Source organism: Corythoichthys intestinalis, chromosome 20, assembly GCF_030265065.1.
Source record: "Corythoichthys intestinalis isolate RoL2023-P3 chromosome 20, ASM3026506v1, whole genome shotgun sequence".
Taxonomy (NCBI): domain Eukaryota; kingdom Metazoa; phylum Chordata; class Actinopteri; order Syngnathiformes; family Syngnathidae; genus Corythoichthys; species Corythoichthys intestinalis.
Window position 1 is genome coordinate 6,929,292 of NC_080414.1, and position 24,948 is coordinate 6,954,239.

Below are 24,948 nucleotides of genomic sequence, written 5' to 3' on the forward strand. Positions count from 1 at the left end.
ACATACAGCTTCATCACTTCAGTTTTTCTTATGGGTAAAGGCCTTTTCACACTAGTGTCAGCCCAGTGTACGGCAAGCGCAAAAGGGAAGGAGCCGCGTTTCCGTTCCCACGTAAAATCTGATTTAAGATTTTTTCTTCCCAAATGTATCTAGCTCTACAGTTTTTGACCAAATAAGATAATTTACACATAAAAAAGGCCAGGACGGTAAGGGACATAAAAGTTGTATACGGAATTTGCCAGAAAAAAATTCGCCAAAAACTGTCCCATTCATTTCTAATGGGATGCCATTGACAGCCACGTACGTCCAAATTTCCCATTCATTTTCAATGGCAGGAAAACATAGATCCTTGTGATTTTCGACCATTTATCATGACAGCCCATTGACATTCAACTGGCGCCCAATTAAGTCAATGCCATTGATAGCCATGCATGTCCATGCCATTGACGGCCATGTACGTCCAAATTTCCTATTCATTTTCAATGTCAGAAAAACCTGTGTGGTTGTGTTTTTTTTTAAAAATTTTTATTTTTTTTTTAACCAAAATCTTAAGTACAACCCATTGAAATTCAATTGGCGCCCAATTAAGTCAATGCTACTGATAGCCATGCACGTCCATGCCATTGACGGCCATGTACGTCCAAATTTCCCATTCATTTTCAATGGCAGAAAAACCTGTGTAGTTGTGACTTTTTACCAAAATTTTAAGTACAACCCATTGAAATTCAACTGGCGCCCAATTAAGTCGATGCCGTTGATAGCCATGCACGTCCATGCCATTGACGGCCATTTATGTCCAAATTTCCCATGGCAGAAAAACCTGTGTAGTTGTGACTTTTTACCAAAATCTTAAGCACAACCCATTGAAATTCAACTGGCGCCCAATTAAGTCGATGCCATTGACGGCCATGTACGTCCAAATTTCCTATTCATTTTCAATGACAGAAAAACCTGTGTGGTTGTGTTTTTTTTTTAACCAAAATCTTAAGTACAACCCATTGAAATTCAACTGGCGCCCAATTAAGTCGATGCCATTGATAGCCATGCACGTCCATGCCATTGATGGCCATGTACGTCCAAATTTCCTATTCATTTTCAATGTCAGAAAAACCTGTGTGGTTGTGTTTTTTTTTAACCAAAATCTTAAGTACAACCCATTGAAATTCAATTGGCGCCCAATTAAGTCATTGCTACTGATAGCCATGCACGTCCATGCCATTGACGGCCATGTACGTCCAAATTTCCCATTTATTTTCAATGGCAGAAAAACCTGTGTAGTTGTGACTTTTTACAAAAATCTTAAGCACAACCCATTGAAATTCAACTGGCGCCCAATTAAGTCGATGCCATTGATAGCCATGCACGTCCATGCGACTGACGGCCATGTACGTCCAAATTTCCCATTCATTTTCAATGGCAGAAAATCCTGTGTTGTTTTGATTTTTTACCAAAATCTTAAGTACAACCCATTGAAATTCAATTGGCACCCAATTAAGTCAATGCTACTGATAGCCATGCACGTCCATGCCATTGACGGCCATGTACATCCAAATTTCCTATTCATTTTCAATGGCAATAAAACCAGTGTGGTTGTAATTTTTTTTTAACAAAACCTTAATTACAATCCTTTGAAAACTGGTGCCCAAGTAAGTCCAAAAGTTCATTACTTCAGGAAGCTTTGATTAGTCATTACTGCTCCCTTGGGAGAGACAATCAACCTCTGCTGCAACCTGCTGTCAACACTGTTGTCGTACAACATGCCTCCTAGCATGCATTGCAGTGCTACAGATTTAAACAAAATTCATGTTCCGTGCTAATTATTTCTTCAGTTACTGTTCCAGTTGTTTCATTAATTGCTAATTATGGTATTTGGTAACACTTTGTTTGACATGGCGCCATAAACTATCATGAGACAATCATAATTATGACATGACACTGTCATGAGCATTAGTGAATGCTTATGACAGATGTCATTTAGTGTCATACGGCAAATGATCTCACTTTTGAATGGATGTAAAAGACCCGAGCTGGACTCGTGACGCCGCTGTCAAATAAAGTGCCATCTATTAACCCAAATACACCAACAAATAAGCCACAATGGACTATAAGCCGCAGGATTCAAAATGAGGAAAAAAGGAGCGGCTTATAGTCTGAAAATTACGGTAATTTCACTATAAATTTGCGTCTAATGAGGGGTCAACCTCACGGAAGTCCTTATTTGCACTGTTTTTCTTCTTAGTGAGAGAATTTCTGACAGCTGAATGTCTTTTGTATTGAATTTTATGTGTGTATTCATCTTTAAACAGGGCTTAGAAAGCAGCTGTAATGCTCAGGTATATATTTTTTTCGGAAAAATTGGGCAACTACCTCATGTTTTAATGCTGTCAACAATACAAGCTTGCTGTGGGTTAACGTGCACTCTTTTGTCTATCAAATTCTTATAAATGTCAACAAGTGTCGACAGATGAATGTTTTTTATTATTAGATTTTTGTTCTAAACACTTCACTCAAGGCGGTCTTCAAGGGTGAATGTCATAGAGAATGTAAGGGTGCTGAACAGGGTCTAAAATAAAATACTACTTTAATACAAATGTCTTGTTCAGTGTTGTTTTCTTCTCCATATGAAGGTTAAACTTCAAAACAATCCTGAAAACAAATGCAGTAATTAAAGTATTTTGGTGTACAAGTCAAATATTGCAGAAATGTCATTAGATTGCTTTCCATTCAAAAATTGACATGTAATCTTGCTTAGGCCTGAATTAGTCCCGTTTGTTGATACAACAGCTCTTGTGAGCTTTGAGCTGATAAACTAAACGAGATAATTCTAGGCAGGCTCAAAGGAGGGCATGTCTCCAAAATGAATAGTGTCACAGATGGCATTTGAGCACAGGAATTGAGATCCATAAACAGGGAAGTTATCTTTGATCAAGCGTCCGCGGGCTCCGAATTGGAATTTGCCGCTCGTGCAAAGAAACCATCTGATTTACATCCAAAACCCAGCAGCCGTCAACCTCCTGCTGCTTCCTCCGCAGTGGTCGCTATCTCTTTATCAGCAGCCTACGCATGCCTGCACTCCCTCACCATGCGTCCCCCTGCATCATTCCTCAACCAAAAAAAAAGGGAGGAGGGAAACGACACTGCCCCCCGTCCACCACACCCAAATACAAAACAATGCCGGGCAATACCTCAGCAATCACTCACTCATTCAAATGTACGACTTTTCCTTGTTGCGCTTAGTTACAAGATTAAACACAATCAAATATTCACATGGAAGTTCAAGAGAGGAGCATGCATTTCGTAACATGTCTAAAGTGTTAACCTTGGAAATTGAAATGAATATATGTGGATGTCGGTCCAAGGACAAGAACTGCTGTAGGGTGTTTATGCAAAATCACAAATAATTCATTTTTCTTGAATTAAAAAAAAATTGTCCCAATTTTTTTTTTTGGGTGTGTATTGTGTTGAATCTATCGGATGATTTTGGGTCAAAAAATATGACCACCAATCGAGATTTTTGTATGAGTATTTTTGCAGATCCATTTGAAAAATGAATAGGAGCCGATGCTAGGTTTTGTGGGCATTGAATGCGCCACTGAAAAGGAACGGCGAAATGTTTTTGCCAAATTTTGGTGGAACTATGTTTTGGGACAAAGAAAATGAATAAGACTTTTATGTACATGATTTCTGGAGTTTTTGTGCAAGTAGGACAAACAATGTGGAATGTATACAGTGGGGCAAATAAGCATTTAGTCAACCACCAATTGTGCAAGTTCTCCTACTTGAAAAGATTAGAGAGGCCTGTAATTGTCAACATGGGTAAACCTCACCGATGAAAGACAGAATGTGGAAAAAAAACGAAAATCACATTGTTTGATTTGGAAAGAATTTATTTCCAAATTAGAGTGGAAAATAAGTATTTGGTCACCTACAAACAAGCAAGATTTCAGGCTGTCAAAGAGGTCTAACTTCTTCTAACGAGGCTCCACTCATTACCTGTATTAATGGCACCTGTTTTAACTCATTATCGGTATAAAAGACACCTGTCCACAATCTCAGTCAGTCACACTCCAAACTCTACTATGGCCAAGACCAAAGAACTGTCGAAGGACACCAGAGACAAAATTGTAGACCTGCACCAGGCTGGCAAGACTGAATCTGCAATAGGTAAAACACTTGGTGTAAAGAAATCAACTGTGGGAGCAATTATTAGAAAATGGAAGACATACAAGACCACCTATAGTCTCCCTCGATCTGGGGCTCCATGCAAGATCTCACCCCGTGGCGTCAAAATGATAACAAGAACGGTGAGCAAAAATCCCAGAACCACATGGGGGGGGACCTAGTGAATGACCTACAGAGAGCTGGGACCACAGTAACAAAGGCTACTATCAGTAACACAATGCGCCGCCAGGGACTCAAATCCTGCACTGCCAGACGTGTCCCCCTGCTGAAGAAAGTACACGTCCAGGCCCGAGAGAGCATTTGGATGAACCAGAAGAGGACTAGGAGAATGTGTTATGGTCAGATGAAACCATAATATAACTTTTTGGTTGAAACACAAGTTCTCGTGTTTGGAGGAGAAAGAATACCGAATTGCATCCGAAGAAGACCATACCCACTTTGAAGCATGGGGTTAGAAACATCATGCTTTGGGGCTGTTTTTCTGCAAAGGGACCAGGACGACTGATCTGTGTAAAGGAAAGAATGAATGGGGCCATGTAACGAGAGATTTTGAACAACATCCATCAGCAAGGGCATTGAAGATGAGAGGTGGCTCGGTCTTTGAGCATGACAATGATCCCAAACACACAGCCAGGGCAACAAAGGAGTCGCTTCGTAAGAAGCATTTCAAGGCCCAGGAGTGGCCTAGCCAGTCTCCAGATCTCAACCCCATTGAAAATCTGTGGAGGGATTTGAAAGTCCGTGTTGCCCAATGACAGCCCCAAAACATCACTGCTCTAGAGGAGATCTGCATGGAGGAATGGGCCAAAATACAAGCAAGAGTGTGTGAAAAGCTTGTGAAGAGTTACAGAAAACATTTGGCCTCCGTTATTGCCGACACAGGGTACATAACAAAGTATTGAGATGAACTTTTGGTATTGACCAAATACTTATTTTCCACCGTGATTTGCAAATAAATTCTTTAAAAATCAAATAATTTGATTTTCTGTTTTTTTTTTTTCCCACATTCTGTCTCTCATGGTTGAGGTTTAACCAAGTTGACAATTACAGGCCTCTCTAATATTTTCAAGTGGGAGAACTTGCACAATTAGTGGTTGACTAAATACTTATTTGCCCCACTGTATATGGTTCCGTCTCCATTCGAACAATGTCGCAATTCCGCATGAAAACAATGTAGTATTCATGCCAGGCCTTAGGGGGCAGTGCAGATTTACAAGGCGACAGCGAATGATGCAATTTGACCTCCTCAGGCCGGATTGCCCGCCCACTCCAAGCAATGGCATTTTCTTTTGTTCAAAAAGGCACAAAAATGTAAACATTCACCATTTTTACATTAAAAATATTATAAAACCAGTAAATTAAAGCTGACGTTCCGTCAGATTTGCTGTTTTTAATGTTTAGTAGCACTGCTGCGCACGCCCGTGTACGAGTGCTGACGTTATAGGTGCGGTCCCGCAGCGCGGCAGCTTTTGATATGCATGCGGAGCAAGCCCCCCTCAATCCCCCGCAATCTAATTCTTCCACTTTGGAGGCAGGATTCCAAGGTTTGCTTCTTTGCCTTCCGTCTTCGCCGACACCATACGAACGCGAGGCCACTCCGCATCACAGTCATTGCGTCTTCGTGTCGCAGAGTCGCCATGTAAACTGCCCGTAACTCGAGTATTCGATTAGAAAAAAAAAGATTTGAATTAAATTTTGCTGCTTCGAGTATTCGTTTAGTTAAAGTGGCGTTGTGATGGTTTGTTTTGAAAGTGTTTGCATTTAGTTTTATTGATTTGGGTGGATACACTGCCCTCTAGTCTGCTTCATTTCACGTGGCTGAATCCAGCTGCTCCCTGTTAAGACCAACAAAAGCTAAGTTTTTGTCAGTGCTAATGTTTTTTTAATGCATTCGTAATTTAGTTTATAGGTATATTCGGCTGTTTACATTATTATTTACATTGTTATTTTTTTAAACCCCCTCCCCGCTTTTGAGGTATATCGCTGTTGTCTCCTTGAAAAGTAGCTCACCCCTGATTTAGCCTATTATGGAACATGCATTGTATAAAAAAACGAAGAGGAATTTCATGCGTCCGTTTTTGTGTCACGCTGTCTTTGAATAGAAGTCAAGAAAAATCACATTTATTTATGTAGCTCTTAATCACAACAGAGTCGAAAGGGGCTTCACAGGCCCACATTTGACAATGAATGAATGATATGCCCCTGATGTAAGCCTCCCAAATGGGCAAAGAAAAGCTCAAAACCCCATTTAGGAGATAAAAAAAGAAGAAACCTTGAGAAGGGACCACAGAAACTCCACCTTTGAACACATAATCTTGTCATTCCATAGTTTCCGCTCTGTCACACTCCCTCTTGTGCCATGCGGTAGTCAAAGACACTGCCTCTCTCAGCGAAAGTGTCATTCAAGCGCCTGCGCTTTGTCTGGGGTCTTCCATTAGTTTCGTCTTCCTTCCCATACCCCCCTGCTCCAGGGGTGTATAGGCAGAACATGTCCTATAGCGGGGGAAACGCACACATGCGAAATTGATTGAGATGATGGATTCTGATTAAACAGATTAGATTATTTGGATATTGTTCTATTTGGATGTGTGAATCTCTAAAGTTAAAAAACTTCTGTTTTAATGCCAGTGTTGTATCTAATCACAAATTACAAGTCAATATTAAAGAGATTTTAATGTCATACCCCAGGTTCAAGGCTCACGCTGGTTTTTGCACCCAGATTGAGAATTCTACCGTCAACTTTGTGAAGCAGGTTCAATCCTGCAGCACCAGCTTCACCGCCTTGATCAAAAGAGAAAGAGAGTTTGACAATTTTCAACAAATACAGTGGGGCAAATAAGTATTTAGTCAACCACCACTTGTGCAAGTTCTCCTACTTGAAAAGATTAGAGAGGCCTGTAATTGTCAACATGGGTAAACCTCAACCATGAAAGACAGAATGTGGAAAAAAAAATCAGAAAATCACATTGTTTGATTTTTAAAGAATTTATTTGCAAATCATGGTGGAAAATAAGTATTTGGTCAATACCAAAAGTTCATCTCAATACTTTGTTGGCAATAACGGAGGCCAAACATTTTCTGTAACTCTTCACTCTTCGCTTGGTGTAAAGAAATCAACTGTGGGAGCAATTATTAGAAAATGGAAGACATACTAGACCAATGATAATCTCCCTCGAGCTGGGGCTCCATGCAAGATCTCACCCCGTGGCGTCAAAATGATAACAAGAACGGTGAGCAAAAATCCCACAACCTCACGGGGGGACCTAGTTAATAACCTACAGAGAGCTGGGACCACAGTAACAAAGGCTACTATCAGTAACACAATGTGCCGCCAGGGACTCAAATCCTGCACTGCCAGACGTGTCCCCCTGCTGAAGCCAGTACACGTCCAATCCCGTCTGCGGTTCGCTAGAGAGCATTTGGATGATCCAGAAGAGGACTGAGAGAATGTGTTATGGTCAGATGAAACCAAAATAGAACTTTTTGGTAGAAACACAGGTTCTCGTGTTTGGAGGAGAAGGAATACTGAATTGCATCTGAGGAACACCATACCCACTGTGAAGCATGAGGGTGGAAACATCATACTTTGGGGCTGTTTTTCTGCAAAGGGACCAGGACGACTGATCTATGTAAAGGAAAGAACGAATGGAGCCACGTATCGAGAGATTTTGAGTGAAAATCTCCTTCCATCAGCAAGGACATTGAAGATGAGACGTTGGGGCTGGGTCTTCCAGCATGACAATGATCCCAAACACACAGCCAGGGCAATAAAGGAGTGGCTTCGTAAGAAGCATTTCAAGGTCCTGGAGTGGCCTAGCCAGTCTCCAGATCTCAACCCCATAGAAAATCTGTGGAGGGAGTTGAAAGTCCATGTTGCCCAACGACAGCCCCAAAACATCACTGCTCTAGAGGAGATCTGCATGGAGGAATGGGCCAAAATACCAGCAACAGTGTGTGAAAAGCTTCTGAAGAGTTAACGTTTGGCCTCCGTTATTGCCAACAAAGAGTACATAACAAAGTATTGAGATGAACTTTTGGCATTGACCAAATACTTATTTTCCACCATGATTTGCAAATAAATTCTTTAGAAATCAAACAATATGATTTTCTGTTTTTTTTTTCCACATTCTGTCTCTCATGGTTGAGGTTTACCCATGTTGACAATTGCAGCCTCTCTAATATTTTCAAGTAGGAGAACTTGCACAATTAGTGGTTGACTAAATACTTATTTGCCCCACTGTATATTATGAAAGCAGGTTCAGCGTACTTACCCTCAAGGCCGTAAGGGCGCATGGCTCGCCTCTCACTCAGTACAGACAGGACCACTTTGTCCCTGAACAACAGTTTACGAATCACGCCGTCCCCTCCACGGTATTTTCCTGCACCTCCCGAAGAGGGTCGCAGGGAAAAATGCTCCAAAATCACTGGGTACCTATAAGCATAACAATCATTTAGTTTACAGATGTAACTGATAATTATAATTTCTGATAATTGTGTGGATTCAATTTTGTTTCAGTATGCAATGCTGCTTGTTAAAGGTACCTTTGTGGAAAAACAGGCCTAAACTATGTTTTGATTTTCTAACGTGCTATAAATCTTTTTTCTTTTTTTTTTTTTTTTTTGCACAACAAACCCAGAAAAATGAGTCAAGCCCAACCTCACAAAATCATACACGGCAAATTTATAACATATCAATCAGATTATTTTTCTTGAATCTTTTCAAATCATTTTCTTTATCTTCTTTGAGTGTTAAAGAGAAGTTAACAGATGAATGCACTGCTTCCGTTATTTTCTGTTTCGCCCCCCAAACTCTCTGCCACCACTGTAAATAGTGTAATTTGTCTATAAAATTATTATTATAAGTACACCTCTGCATAACATTGTGTCATTGTGTCCCCTTTTTATATTAAAGTAAAAAAAGTAGGGCTGTCAAAATTATCGCGTTAACGGGCGGTAATTAATTTTTGAAATTAATCACGTTAAAATATTTGACGCAATTAACGCACATGCCCCGCTCAAACATTAAAATGACAGCACAGTGAAATGTGTACTTGTTGTGTTTGTCGGAGTTTTGTCGCCCTCTGCTGGCGCTTGGGTGCGACTGATTTTATAGGCTTCAGCTCCCATGAGCATTGTGTAAGTAATTATTGGCATCAACAATGGCGGGCTACTAGTTTATTTTTTGATTGAAAATTTTACAAATTTAATTAATACGAAAACATTAAGAGGGGTTTTAATTAGGACTGTCAAACTTATCGCGTTAACGGGCGTTAATTTTTTAAAATAATCACGTTAAAATATTTGACGCAATTAACGCAGATGACCCGCTCAGACAGATTTAAATGAGGGTACAGTGAAACGCTCATTTGTTAATTGTGTTTTATGGAGTTTTGCTGCCCTCTGCTGGCGCTTGGGTGCGACTGATTTTACACGCTTCAGCTCCCATGAGCATTGTGTAAGTAATTATTGACATCAACAATGGCGGGCTACTAGTTTATTTTTTTGAATGAAAATTTTACAAATTTTATTAAAACGAAAACATAAAGAGGGGTTTTAATATAAAATTTCTATAACTTGTACTAACATTTTTCTTTTAAGAACTACAAGTCTTTCTATCCACGGATCGCTTTAACAGAACGTTAATCATGGTAATGCCATCTTGTTGATTTATTGTTATAATTAACAAATACAGTACTTATGTACCGTATGTTGAATGTATCTATCCATCTTGTGTCTCATCTTTCTATTCCAACAATAATTTACAAAAAAATATGGCATATTTTATAGATGGTTTGAATTGTGATTAATTGCGATTAATTACGATTAATTAAATTTTTATTCTTTAATTAACTCGATTAAAAATTTTAATCGTTTGACAGCCTTAGTTTTAATATAAAATTTCTATAACTTGTACTAACATTTATCTTTTAAGAACTACAAGTCTTTTATCCACGGATCGCTTGAACAGAATGTTGATAATGGTAATGCCATCTTGTTGATTTATTGTTATAATAAACAAATACAGTACTTACCGTAATTTTCGCACTATAAGGCGCACCTGATTATAAGCCGCCACCCACCAAATGTGACAGGAAAACGGCATTTGTTCACAAATAAGCCGCACTGGACTATAAGCCGCAGCTGTCCTCACTGTATTATGGGATATTTACACCATAAGATAATAACCGGTCACACTTCATTAGATAGCGGCATCATACGACGGTCAGAAGACCAAATGAACCACCATAAAGATTTAAACCAATTGTTTGCAAAGCTTCATTGCTTCAAGAAGCTTCATTTGGCCGTCACTGCTCCCTTGTGGGAGACGGTCAATCTTTTATGCCACCTGCTGTCAACACTGTTGTTGTCCAACATGCCTCCTAGCATGCATTGCAGCGCAACAGATGTAAATAACAATCAAATTACGTTTTTAAATGTTCTGTACTAATTATTTTTCAATTACTGTTCCTGTTGTTTAATTAATTGCTATGGTATTTGGTAACACTTTATTTGACAGTGGCGCCATAAGGCTGTCATTAGACAATTAGACATAATTATGACATGACACTGTCATGAGCATTAACAAATGCTTATAACAGTTATCATTTAGTTTTGTTCAGCAAATTATCTCACTTTGAATGGATTTAAAAGATCCAAGCTGGACATAAATGGAGTTGGTAACATAATTTTCTGGATGACACCTAATGACATCTGTCATAAGCATTCAGTAATGCCCATGATAATCTCATGTCATAACTATGACAGTGTTATGACAGTCTTATGACGCCGCTGTCAAATAAAGTGTTACCAAATACCATAACAAGCAATTAATGAAACTGGAACAGTAAATGCATAAATAATTAGCATAGAACATGAATTTTGATTGTTACTTACATATGTAGTGTTGCAATGCATGCTAGGAGGCATGTGTTGCCAATTAACCCAAATAAATCAACAAATTAGCCGCACTGGACTATAGACCCTACCCACGTGACGTCACAACTCCGCTCTCCTGAATGGTACCGCCCAATTGTCCGTCAAAACATAGTGTTAACCTGTTACGGCTACGTACATTCCTCCTATTTACGGCGTGTTTTTCTGCTCCTTAACATTAATAATCAAAATGGTGAAGGCGTGTGTGGCTGTTGGTTGCACTAACAGAGAAGACGGAAGGAGAGACTTGAAGTTTTATCTTATTCCGAGGGATCCAAAGAGGAGAGCGAAATGGACGGCTGCAATTCGACGTGAAAACTGGGCACCACAAAATCACCACAGACTATGTAGTAGTCATTTAATATCCGGTAAGATGCATTTAAGATATACTTAGAGGGTTTTGGGCTGACAAATAACCACAATTAAGATCATTGCTAGGCTAATCGCCGACAACATACACGTATGTATGTAGTGAGAGTGCTATCGCTAAACCATATAAACATTAAAAGCCTTAACTCCATTGACAAACGACATGAAATACATTAGACTTGACAGTGGATGTTAGCAAGAACAAAAGATTTTGAATTGAAAATTTCGTAACTCACCTTTCCAAGCACAAGATAGATTCCTGCCGAATTTTCGTGGACGAGGACCTGTTTCACCCAACCAGCAACGAAGTATTTATAAGCCTCCAAGCTCTTGAAGTTTTTCAAATTTTCGTGAGAATAGGCTGATTTTGTGTGGACAAGATAATTGTAAATATCAGCGTAGCAGATGTCAGGCAGACAGGGCGAAGACAGTGGGTCGAAAAACATCGATTTGGGCATCAAATATGGATCTGGCGACTGTATAGAACGAAGCTTTTCCACATAACGCCTTTTATGCAACACATCCAGTGAGTTTACGGCATCAGAAAGCACCGGGTCTTCCATGAAATGCATTTTAAATTCCTCGATCAATTGAAACCAATGCTAATACAGAGACAAAATGACGGACAAGTGGGCGGAACCATACAGCGAGCACGTGGTTTTGTGACGTCGGTGGGTAGGGTCTATAAGCCTCAGGATTCAAAATGAACGAAAAAAGAAGCGGCTCATAGTCCGGAAATTACGGTATGTACCGTATGTTGAATGTATATATCCATCTTGTGTCTCATCTTTCTATTACAACAATAATTTACAGAAAAATATGGCATATTTTATAGATGGTTTGAATTGCGATTAATTACGATTAATTAATTTTTAAGCTGTAACTAACTCGATTAAAAACTTTAATCGTTTGACACCCCTAAAAAAAAAAGTAATATAGATCAACTTATGATAAAGTATAACTATAGACTTCATATTGATATTGACGTGACACAGGGTGCAGGGCCGATTAATAGGGGGCCTGCATTATTGGCGTGGCCGTCAAAGCTGACTGAGTGGAATCAGAGACAAAAAACTTTTTATCGTTGAAAATTCTTGTGAATAAATGCTTAAATCCCTGAATTCTTTAAAGATATGGATGCAAAACAGCCGTGATTCTTGGTTAAGGTCAACAACAACAACAACAAAAAAATGTGCAGTTAGCATTTATTTTACGTAAATATGTCGAAGTACGATGCTAGTCTGTTAGTCAATGTGGCGGCCGCCAATGTAAACAGAGCTTTTTTCGTTGCAAATTATTGTGAATAAATGCTTAAATCCCTGAATTCTTTATAGGTACGGAGATAAAACAGTCTCGATTTTTGGTTGAAAGCAAAAGAACCGCGCAGTTAGCATTTACAGTGGGTTCAGTCAACCACTAATTGTGCAAGTTCAGTTCACTTTAAGTCAGAGGTTCCCTTTAAGAACATTTCTGACAAACAAGCTATTTTTTAAGATTAAATATACTAATTAATTGTTTAAAATAAATCTGTTAATATTTTTTTTAAGCTAGCTATTTTTATATTTCAAGAAATCTAAGCAAGTAAAATTTACTTGAAACACTGGCAGACAATTTCACTTACACCGAAAACAAGGGAATTTAATTTTAAAGAGGTGTGTTTTTCCAGTGTACCTACCGAAAAACAACTTATACTGCGAATTTGGGCATTTGTATGTACAGGCTCAAGGGCAGCCAGATATACAGACCACAGAAGAGTGGCCCTTGAGGGCACTTTCCACATCTGCAAAGGTTGGTTGCCATTCTTCTCTTAAGGTACACAGTGCACACAGCATTGTGTCCTGATTTTCCTTGCAGGCTGAGGGTATTGCTGCATCTCAGACTGTTATATCTTGGCAACAATGACTGTTCAGCTTGAGGGACAAGGTCATCTTGAAATTGCTGAGATCAAAAGCATGTGGCCACTCTTTTCATGAAGTTTATAGGACTTTCACACAGCACTCGATTTCCACAATACAAAGGCAGAAAAATTGCAGTTTTCAGTCGACAACTATCAGGGCTAAGAATGGGTTTGAGGTTATTTATTAGGAGTGGGAACCTCTTGTTACCTCATGATAGGATACGATTTGCGATGCAAAGCTCACGATAACGATCTGACGATACAACGATTATCGATACGCTGGTCATGAAATCATTCTAGGATATTCTACAAACAACTAATAAACAGAAGATTCTTCTGTGAATCGGAATGAGTTTATCACTAGTAGACGTCCAATCCATTTGAAGCGGGAGGGTGGCAGCGAATGAACGAATGTTCATTCGCTGCCACCCTCCCGCTTCAAATGGATTGAACGTCTATGGCCGTCATTGGCAGCCAGTGCCAGGCAGTAAGGTCATTTTGGGCCATTTAAGGTCATTTACCTGTTGATTTTCAGTTACTTCCTGTTGATTTTGGGGTATTTTATAGGTCACTTCCTTTTTATTTTGAGTTACAGAACAGCAAGTGACCTGTAAATGCCCCGAAAATCGGACAGAAATGCTCTGGTTTCGAATTACTGCTGCAATGACTGATCGATTACCTCGTGTATTCGATTAGGAAAAAAAAGATTCCAATTAAATTTTGCTGCTTCGAGTATTCGTTTAATTAAAGTGGCGTTGTAATGGTTTGTTTTGAAAGTGTTTGCATTTATTTTTATTGATTTGGGTGGCTACACGGCCCTCTAGTCTACCTCATTCCACATGGCTGAATCCATCAGCTACCTGTTAAGAACAGCATGAGCTAAGTTTTTGTTTGAGCTAATGATTTTTTTTAATACATTCGTAATTTAGTTTGAAGGTATATTTAGCCATTTTTTGTAGGAATGTGTCTGAGCCATTTGTTAAGAGCATTGTAAAAAGCGTTAGCATTTTATAGCATTTAAGCTAGCGGACTTTTGCTATGTAAGTTAGCCATTTGTTCTTTTGTTTTACATTGATCCTGTTTCTTTTTTTTAATACAGTGGGGCAAATAAGTATTTAGTCGACTACTAATTGTGCAAGTTCTCCCACTTGAAAATATTAGAGAGGCCTGTAATTGTCAACATGGTCAAACCTCAACCATGAGAGAATGTGGAAAAAAAACAACCCAGAAAATCACATTGTTTAAAGAATTTATTTGCAAATCATGGTGGAAAATAAGTATTTGGTCAATACCAAAAGTTAATCTCAATACTGTACTTTGTTATGTACCCTTTGTTGGCAATAACAGAGGCCAAATGTTTTCTGTAACTCTTCACAAGCTTTTCACACACTGTTGCTGGTATTTTGGCCCATTCCTCCATGCAGATTTCCTCTAGAGCAGTGATGTTTTGGGGCTGTCGTTGGGCAACACGGACTTTCAACTCCTTCTGCAGATTTTCTATAGGGTTGAGACCTGGAGACTGGCTAAGCCACTCCAGGACCTTGAAATGCTTCTTACGAAGCAACTCCTTTGTTGCCCTGGCTGTGTGTTTGGGATCATTGTCATGCTCAAAGACCAAGCCACGTCTCATCTTCAATGTCCTTGCTGATGGAAAGAGATTTTCACTCAAAATCTCTCGATACGTGGCCCCATTCATTTTTTCCTTTACACAGATCAGTCGTCCTGGTCCCTTTGCAGAAAAACAGCCCCAAAGCATGATGTTTCCACCCTCATGCTTCACAGTGGGTATGGTGTTCCTCGGATGCAATTCAGTATTCTTTCTCCTCCAAACACGAGAACCTGTGTTTCTACCAAAAAGTTCTATTTTGGTCTTATCTGACCATAACACATTCTCCTAGTCCTCTTCTGGTTCATCCAAATGCTCTCTCGGGCCTGGACGTGTACTTTCTTCAGCAGGGGGACACGTCTGGCAGTGCAGGATTTGAGTCCCTGGCAGCGCATTGTGTTACTGATAGTAGCCTTTGTTACTGTGGTCCTAGCTCTCTGTAGGTTATTAACTAGGTCCCCCCCGTGTGGTTGTGGGATTTTTGCTCACCGTTCTTGTTATCATTTTGACGCCACGGGGTGAGGAGGGAGTTGAAAGTCTGTGTTGCCCAACGACAGCCACAAAACATCACAGCTCTAGAGGAGATCTGCATGGAGGAATGGGCCAAAATACCAGCAACAGTAAGTGAAAAGCTTGTGAAGAGTTACAGAAAACGTTTGGCTTCCGTTAATGCCAACAAAGGGTACATAACAAAGTACTGAGATTAATTTTGGTATAGACCAAATACTTATTTACCACCATGATTTGCAAATAATTTTTTAAAAATCAAACAATGTGATTTTCTGTTTTTTTTCCCACATTCTGTCTCTTATGGTTGACGTTTACCCATGTTGACGATTGCAGGCCTCTCTAATATTGTCAAGTGGGAGAACTTGCACAATTAGTGGTTGACTAAATACTGTATATACCGTGTGAGGCTCAGCTCAGGTATTTTCATTTTTTTTATGTTCCTTATCTGATTACTCGATTATTTGAACTAAATAGTTCATCGATTAATCGACTACTAAAATAATCGATAGCTGCAGCCCTATTTCGAATGAATGAACGTTCCCACTCTAAATGGATTGGGCGTCGAGCACCGTCAATGGCAGCCTTAGAGTTACCTGAGACACTATTATGGTGGAAGATTTTGGTAGCAACTTGTTGGTCCCATTTTTTTTAAACATTATCACCTTTTTAAAACGATATCTCGATTCTTGGCAGGAGCATATCGATAACCTTTTGGGATACAAAGTATCATGATATATCACCATTTCGATATTTTGTCAGACACCTATTATTTGTACAGTATTTCCCCACAATTTACGGGAACTTGCTGTGAATTGTGAAAATTTTGTTAGCCTTGTGCAAAAGATCGGTAATAATCCCTGGTGCCCTCGGTCAGTTTAAGTGTGGCTCACGTTTTACCTCTTTTCCAAAATCTCTGGGTCAGTGATGCGAGTGTTGGTCATATGAGTGTGAACACCACTTCGGCCATTCCAGCTTGGCCCTGCCCCGGCACCTCCGGCGACAGTCTCGTAGTAGCCAACCTTCTCGCTGCCAAATGAAACGTTGTTCATGCAACCCTATCAACAATGATGTGGGTTGTCAAGTAGTATCACTTTAGAAAATCAATACGATCGTATCGCGGTCATCCTCACCTGAGAGGCGGCGCAGACCTCAAATGCCTTGAAAATGACATCCACAACTCTCTGAGATGTGAGCACGTTCCCACCAACCACAGCAGCATTCTCAGAGGGCTGCAGGATGGAACCTGGGGGGATGATGACTTTGATTGGGGCAAGACACCCCTAAAAAACAGAAAAGATCTTTTCTGGTTATGCTAAATGTGTCACAAACAATCCAAATTAAGCATGAAAGAATAACCGGACCTGATTGAGTGGGATGTCCTGTCCAACCATGCAGCGTAAGCAGTAGATGAGGGCAGAGAGGGTAATCGCTCGTGGAGCATTGCAGTTTCCCCAAACCTCTGTGCCTGTCCCAGTGAAGTCAAACACAGCAGTGCCCTGCAATGGTTAAAGACCTTTAATGTAGGGCTGCAGCTATCGAATATTTTAGTAATCGAGTAATCGACTGAAAATTCTATCGATTAATCGAGTAATCGGATATAACAAATATATTTTTAGGTGAAGAGCAATTATAAATATACATGACAAAACAAGACATTTCATCTAATCTTGAACCATTTTCAGTCAATCAATGTCTTTATTTTCGATGTATATTGTTGAAAACAGCCAACAATTGCATCTCAGGTATAACTAGAATTTTAAAAAAAAGACTAATTCCCTGCTACTATATATATACTATATATATACTATATATATATATGTAACGGGTACACGCAGGTCCAATGTGGAGCGTGGAAACCTCCCTGCCGATTCCTTCATGTAAGGACGCTAGCGGCTGTGCCATTGGCTTGAGTTTTATTGGCGCAGTGGTTACCGTCCTTGCCTGCCGAGTGGAAGCGTCGTGGCGCGCGGGTTCGCGTCCTGGCCTGGTCAGAGGTGGGAGCGGAACGCGGGGCGGCGCTGACACACCGGTTACACACACACATATATATATATATATATATATACACACCTAAAAATGCCTTTACGCTTGATAACACACATCACTTAGAAGTTAGGATTTTTTCCCTCGTGTTTCAATTGAATTTCTATTTGTGTCAAGCCATTTTTAAGTTCTAGTTAAGTATTAAGTTACTCTAAACTGTAAGACCTGATAGGATTTTGAGTTTTTGCAGTGTTCAAAATAAATGTATGATACAGGCTGTATTGGAGCACATTAGGGAGGGTTTTATCCAGCAATGACTACTGAGCTAAAATTGATAGTTAGCATTATTGAGTTTTTATTTTACACCCTCATCACTCCACAACGCTATGTTATGTTAAAGCCTGTATGTAAGACACGTTAGCCACGCATCGAAAGTGGTCATAATTAATAGAAACCTAGCCCTCCGCAGGGCTAACGTTACGTGAGCTAGTAGCGACAGTAACATTAATCTTATTTATTAGCGCTTAGCGCTCTTTATTAGCGCTTAGCGATCTACTGCTTTAAGATGGCGGCTGTTTACTACGCTGCCCAGACGTGGCCGAGTCTGTCATTTTGGATCTAGTTCAACATACATGTGATTTCTATGAGACTCATCAGACGCAACCTGCTACCTACTAGCATTGTGCGGGCTAGTATTTAGCAACGTCGGTGTCGTTTGTAGCGGCTGTCGGCTGCAGTAAGTTTTTTTTTTTTTGCTTATTCCTCTACACACGTGACATCAGCGCGTTGTCCCGCATTAAAAGTAGTCCGAGCAAAACGTGACGCTTAGAGCTGTCAAAATAAACGATTACTCGAAGTGAATAAAATTACTCGGATCAGTTTTTAAACTCAAGTTACTCGAGTTGCTGGAGTATTCGTTTCAGCTCTACTTTAATGCTAACATATTCATGCTGGAACCGATTCCACGCTAGTTTTAAACGAAAGCTTAAAGAGCACCATGGATAGAAAGATATGCAATTCTTGAAAGATAAATGTTAGTATGACATACTAATAATAATAATTTGACATTAAAACCCCTCTTAATGCTTTAGTTTTAATAAAATTTGTAAAATTAGTTGAACTAGTAGGTCGCCATTGTTGATGATGACACAATGCACTCTGAGAGGCAGACGAACGGAAAAAACAAGGCAATCATGCAACTAGCAACGAAGGGATATTTGTAAAAACTGGCAAAAAAATGGCAGCAAGTCAATTTCTTGGCAAGCCGCCTAGGATCGGTTTAAAGACAATGCTGATGAGCTGGAATTGGATGCAGGTACGACGTTGGGAACTCATCCCACAGCTCTGAGACAAAATAATCTGACCAGCAGCAGAATGTGACAAAATCATGCCAGTCGTCATACTAGCTTCACTTGCTAGCTAGCACAGCTATTCTCCCAGTCCAGCCCAACCATCACCCCCAGCATGCATTGCGCACATAGAACATGTCAGCCTCCGTAGGTCAAAACCTGCACTAAATATTTTAGTTTTTTAAATCAATGGCAATAATATATGTGATTTTATAACACATTTTCGTAAAAGAGAACAATTGTGGTTTATTAAATAGAGCCGACAAGACTTTAAGTCCGAGGTTCCCTTTAAAATTGTCTGTAGGCTGTTTCTTAACTACACATTCACTTTCTGGAGTCCGTACATGCAAGTGCAAGTTTTTGTGAACAACATCTTGATGCAATAAGTCTGTTCAGGTGTCAAACACATGGCCCGGGGGCCAGATCTAGCCCTTCACATCCTTTTGTGTGGCCTGATTCTTGTTTCTGCTGAAAATAACAAAACTTGTGTTCCTACAAGTACCATGTGTGATTCTGGACTTTTAAGAACAGAATTAAAACTAATTCCAGGTCAAGTTTTACGGACAACCTCACAAAAAATTCAATTCTTTATGTGCAAGAGCACAAGCCGTTGAATCGCAGTCGGAACAATTGTGACTTCATTTTTATTTACCGTGCGATTAACTCACATACTGCTTCTCGCAACAGGCTTATATGCCAACTACAGATGGAACAGTGAAAGAATCCAATTGTAACTAGAAACTGCAATTTCGGGAGAAATTACACACCTTGGTCTTTCCTCTGTGGAGATACAGATCTTAGCCCCACTCAGGTCTATCAATAGAATGGATCATAATGCCAGTCATTGGCACTAAACATAGTTAAAGCCATTAGAAAAGATTGGGAGAATTGGACGTCCATGTCCGTCAATGGCAGCACCCTCCATAATTGTTAATGGAATCGGGGAAGTTTGGGGGACACGTCCTATTGATATCTAGTCATTTTCTGTTGATTTGGGAAAAAATTCCCATTGAAAATGAATGGGAAAAATTTTGGACGTCCATGGACGTCAATGGTATCAACTTACATAAGCGTCAATGGAATCCAAGTACATTGGCATCAATAAAATGAACAAACATGAAGAAATGCCATTGGAAATGAATGGGAAGTTTGGACGTCCATGAACGTCAATGGCATCACCCTCCATAAGCGGCAATGCAATCGGGGACATTTGGGGGACACGTCCTAATGATATCTAGTCATTTTCTGTTGATTTGGGGAAAAAAAAAAAAAATCCCATTGAAAATGAATGGGAAAAATTTTGGACGTCCATGGACGTCAATGGTATCAACTTACATAAGCGTGAATGGAATCCAAGTACATTGGCATCAATAGAATGAACAAACATGAAGAAATGCCTTTGGAAATGAATGGGAAGTTTGGACGTCCATGGACGTCAAAGGCATCACCCCCCATAAGCGGCAATGCAATCGGGGACATTTGGGGGACACGTCCTAATGATATCTAGTCATTTTCTGTTGATTTGGGGAAAAAAAAAAAATTCCCATTGAAAATGAATGGGAAAAATTTTGGACGTCCATGGACGTCAATGGTATCAACTTACATAAGCGTCAATGGAATCCAAGTACATTGGCATCAATAGAATGAACAAACATGAAGAAATGCCATTGGAAATGAATGGGAAGTTTGGACGTCTGTGGACGTCAATGGCATCACCCTCCATAAGCAGCAATGCAATCGGGCACATTTGGGGGACAGGTCCTATTGATATCTAGTCATTTTCTGTTGATTTGGGGAAAAAAAAAAAAATTCCCATTGAAAATGAATGGGAAAAATTTTGGACGTCCATGGACGTCAATGGTATAAACTTACATAAGCGTCAATGGAATCCAAGTACATTGGCATCAAAAGAATGTACAAACATGAAGAAATGCCTTTGGAAATGAATGGGAAGTTTGGACGTCCATGGACGTCAATGGCATCACCCCCCATAAGCGGCAATGCAATCGGGGACATTTGGGGGACACGTCCTAATGATATCTAGTCATTTTCTGTTGATTTGGGGAAAAAAAAAAAATTCCCATTGAAAATGAATGGGAAAAATTTTGGACGTCCATGGACGTCAATGGTATCAACTTACATAAGCGTCAATGGAATCCAAGTACATTGGCATCAATAGAATGAACAAACATGAAGAAATGCCATTGGAAATGAATGGGAAGTTTGGACGTCCGTGGACGTCAATGGCATCACCCTCCATAAGCAGCAATGCAATCGGGCACATTTGGGGGAAACGTCCTATTGATATCTAGTCATTTTCTGTTGATTTGGGGAAAAAAAAAAAATTCCCATTGAAAATGAATGGGAAAAATTTTGGACGTCCATGGACGTCAATGGTATCAACTTACATAAGCGTCAATGGAATCCAAGTACATTGGCATCAATAGAATGAACAAACATGAAGAAATGCCATTGGAAATGAATGGGAAGTTTGGACGTCCCTGGACGTCAATGGCATCACCCTCCAAAAGCAGCAATGCAATCGGGGACATTTGGGGGACAGGTCCTATTGATATCTAGTCATTTTCTGTTGATTTGGGGAAAAAAAAAAATTCCCATTGAAAATGAATGGGTAAAATTTTGGACGTCCATGGACGTCAATGGCAGCACCCCCCATAAGCGTCAATGGAATTGGGGACGTTTGGGATATACGTCCTATTGATATCTGGTCATTTTCTGTTGATTTGGAGAAATTTAGTTTTTTCCCCATTGAAAATGAATGGGAAAAATTTTGGACGTCCATGTAAGTCAATGGCGGCACCCTTCATAAGCGTCAATGGAATTGGGGAAGTTTGGGGGACACGTCCTATTGATATCTGGTCATTTTCTGTTGATTTGGGGTAATTTTGTTTTTTCCCCATTGAAAATGAATGGGAAAAATTTTGGACGTCCATGGCAGTCAATGGCATCGACATCCATATAATCAATTGAATCCAAGTACATTGGCATCAGTAGATTCGACATGCATGGCCGTCAATGGCATCAATGCAATGTAAATTCCATTGGAAATCCCACTGGAAGTGAATGGGACTTTTCCCATTCGAAATGAATGGGATAGTTTTTGGCAAATTTCCGAGGAAGCGTAATTTTTTTCCAAATTCTGTATACAACTTTTATGCCCCTCACCGTCCCGGAATTTTTGATGCCCAAATTATGTGATTTGGTCAAAAATTGTAGGACTAGATACATTTTGAAACTTTTTTTTTTTTCACGGAAAATTGCCGTTTACGGACGAACGGAAAAATTTTCGGGGCCATTTGTAAAGTTTCCTGTGTCACGCGAAAATTCCGGTCGTACCGATACTTGAACGGTGCCGATCGGTCTAACGGTTCGGGCTGTGAAGCGCGCGTTTTTTTTCCATTCAAAATGAATAGGAAAGTTTTTGGCAAATTTCCGGGGAACCGTAAATTTTTGCCAAATTCTGTATACAACTTTTATGCCCCTCACCGTCCCGGAATTTTTGATGCCCAAATTATGTGATTTGGTCAAAAATTGTAGGACTAGATACATTTTGAAACTTTTTTTATTTTTCGGAAAATTGCCGTTTACGGGCGAACGGAAAATTTTTCGTGGCGGTTTGAAAAATTCCCATCGTCACACGAAAAATCCGGTCGTGCCGATACTTGAACGGTGCCGATCGGTGCTACGGTTTGGGCTGTGCGTTGGCTCAAAAAAACGCGGAGAATTATTGAATAATAATAATAAAGTTGTACAATAACATTACCTTGTTCTTTCCCTTGGAAAGACCAAGGTAATTTTTGGGCAGAGTTGTCTTATATTAATGATAATAATGACCAATAAAAGCAATTTACACAAATATCAGACACTACTGACATCAATTTTGAGTCAGTATGCATGTTGCCTTCAAAATGAATGAACAAGCCTTTTGCCTTCGTGCAAGGGCTGATCACAGCTTAAAACAGTAATTATACTTATTGATCATTCGACATCAACTAAAAACTAGAAACTGCAATTTCGGGAGAAATTACACACCTTGGTCTTTCCTCTGTGGAGATACAGATCTTAGCCCCACTCAGGTCTATCAATAGAATGGACCATAATGCCAGTCAATGGCACTAAACAAAGTAAAAGCCATGAGAAAAGATTGGGAGAATTGGACGTCCATGTCCGTCAATGGCAGCACCCTCCATAAGCGTCAATGCAATCGGGGACATTTGGGGGACACGTCCTAATGATATGTAGTCATTTTTTGTTGATTTGGGGGGGAAAAAAAATTCCCATTGAAAATGAATGGGAAAAATTTTGGACGTCCATGGACGTCAATGGTATCAACTTACATAAGTGTCAATGGAATCCAAGTACATTGGCATCAATAGAATGAACAAACATGAAGAAATGCCATTGGAAATGAATGGGAAGTTTGGACGTCCATGAACGTCAATGGCATCACCCTCCATAAGCAGCAATGCAATCGGGGACATTTGGGGGACACGTCCTATTGATATCTAGTCATTTTCTGTTGATTTGGGGAAAAAAAAAAAATTCCCATTGAAAATGAATGGGAAAAATTTTGGACGTCCATGGACGTCAATGGTATCAACTTACATAAGCGTCAATAGAATCCAAGTACATTTGCATCAATAGAATGAAAAAACATAATTAAATGGCATTAGAAATGAATGGGAAATTTGGACGTACATGGCCGTCAATGGCGGCGCCCTTCATAAGCGTCAATGGAATTGGACTAGTTTGGGGGACACGTCCTTTTGATATCAGGTCGTTTTTTTGTTGATTTGGGGGGGAAAAAAATTCCCATTGAAAATGAATGGGAAAAATTTTGGACGTCCATTGACGTCAATGGTATCAACTTACAATGGAATCCAAGTACATTGGCATCAATAGAATGAAAAAACATAATTAAAAATAAATGGGAAATTTGGACGTCCATGGACGTCAATGGCATCACCCTCCATAAGTGTAAATGGAATTGGGGAAGTTTGGGGGACACGTCCTATTGATATCTAGTCATTTTCTTTTGATTTTTGGAAAAAAAAAAAAATTCCAATTGAAAATGACTTTGATGCGGGAGGTCGTAGGATCGAACCTCTGTCAATACCAAGTTAGCTTTTGTCAATGCCTGTATCACATACATGATAACTTTATATACATATCACACAACACTGCATTTAGCAGATGGATAGCTCAGTGTTAATATCGCTGACCTTGGTACGAGAGGATGGTGGTTCGATCTCCGGTCAGTTTCCTACTTTATGCGTATACCTCAGAGTGGATTGGACGTCGCCGACGTCAAAAGAGCGGATGACGCCAACGTCCATCGAGAGGACGGCGCCGACGATCAACGAACGGATGGTGACGACGTCCAACGAGCAAACGGCGGCGACGTCAAAAGTTAGCGCGAGAGGCTGACGTCACCGACGTCAAAAGAGCAGATGATGCCGACATCCCACGTGGGACAGTGACAACGTTCAACAAGCAAACGTCAAAAGTGCAGAATGCGATGTCCAAGACGTCAAAAGAGCAGATGACGCCGACGTCCCCGACGATCAACAAACGGATGGTGACGACGTCCAACGAGCAAACGGCGCCGACGTCAAAAGTTAGCGTGAGAGGCCGACGTCAAAAGAGCAGATGACGCCGACATCCCATGTGGGACAGTGACAACGTTCAACAAGCAAAAGTCAAAAGTGCAGAATACGATGTCCAACGAGCGGACGTCATCGACGTCCAAGACCTCAAAAGAGCAGATGACGCCGACGTCCATCGAGCGCACGGTGCCGACATCTCACGTGGAACAGTGACGACGTTCAACAAGCAAACGTCAAAAGTGCAGAATGCGCCGTCTAACGAGCGGACGTCACCGACGTCCAAAGTGCAGAATGCGCCGTCCAACGAGCGGACATCACCGACTTCCAAACTGCTGACGGCGCCGACGTCCAACGAGCGGACGTCACCGACGTCCAAAGTGCTGACGCTGCCGACGTCCAACGTGGGACAATGACGACGTTCAACAAGCAAACGTCAAAAGTGCAGAATGCGCCATCTTACGTCCAACGAGCGGATGGTGACGATGTCAAAAG

At 40.3% G+C, this 24,948-nt stretch overlaps 1 protein-coding gene across 2 annotated transcripts in view; it reads right to left on the reverse strand.

The window, feature by feature from the left end:
• Nucleotides 1-6,281: 6,281 nt before the first annotated feature.
• oplah (5-oxoprolinase, ATP-hydrolysing) overlaps nt 6,282-24,948 on the reverse strand; it is an 84,231-nt gene continuing 65,564 nt past the window's right edge. For both annotated transcript variants that reach the window (XM_057824952.1, XM_057824953.1), the window contains 6 exons: nt 16,859-16,993; nt 16,628-16,777; nt 16,395-16,552; nt 8,454-8,614; nt 6,866-6,963; nt 6,282-6,675 (listed from right to left, as the gene is read on the reverse strand). In XM_057824952.1, the coding sequence (XP_057680935.1) occupies nt 6,523-6,675; nt 6,866-6,963; nt 8,454-8,614; nt 16,395-16,552; nt 16,628-16,777; nt 16,859-16,993 (855 nt within the window). In that variant the 3' untranslated portion in view covers nt 6,282-6,522. The remainder of the gene's footprint in view (nt 6,676-6,865; nt 6,964-8,453; nt 8,615-16,394; nt 16,553-16,627; nt 16,778-16,858; nt 16,994-24,948) is intronic.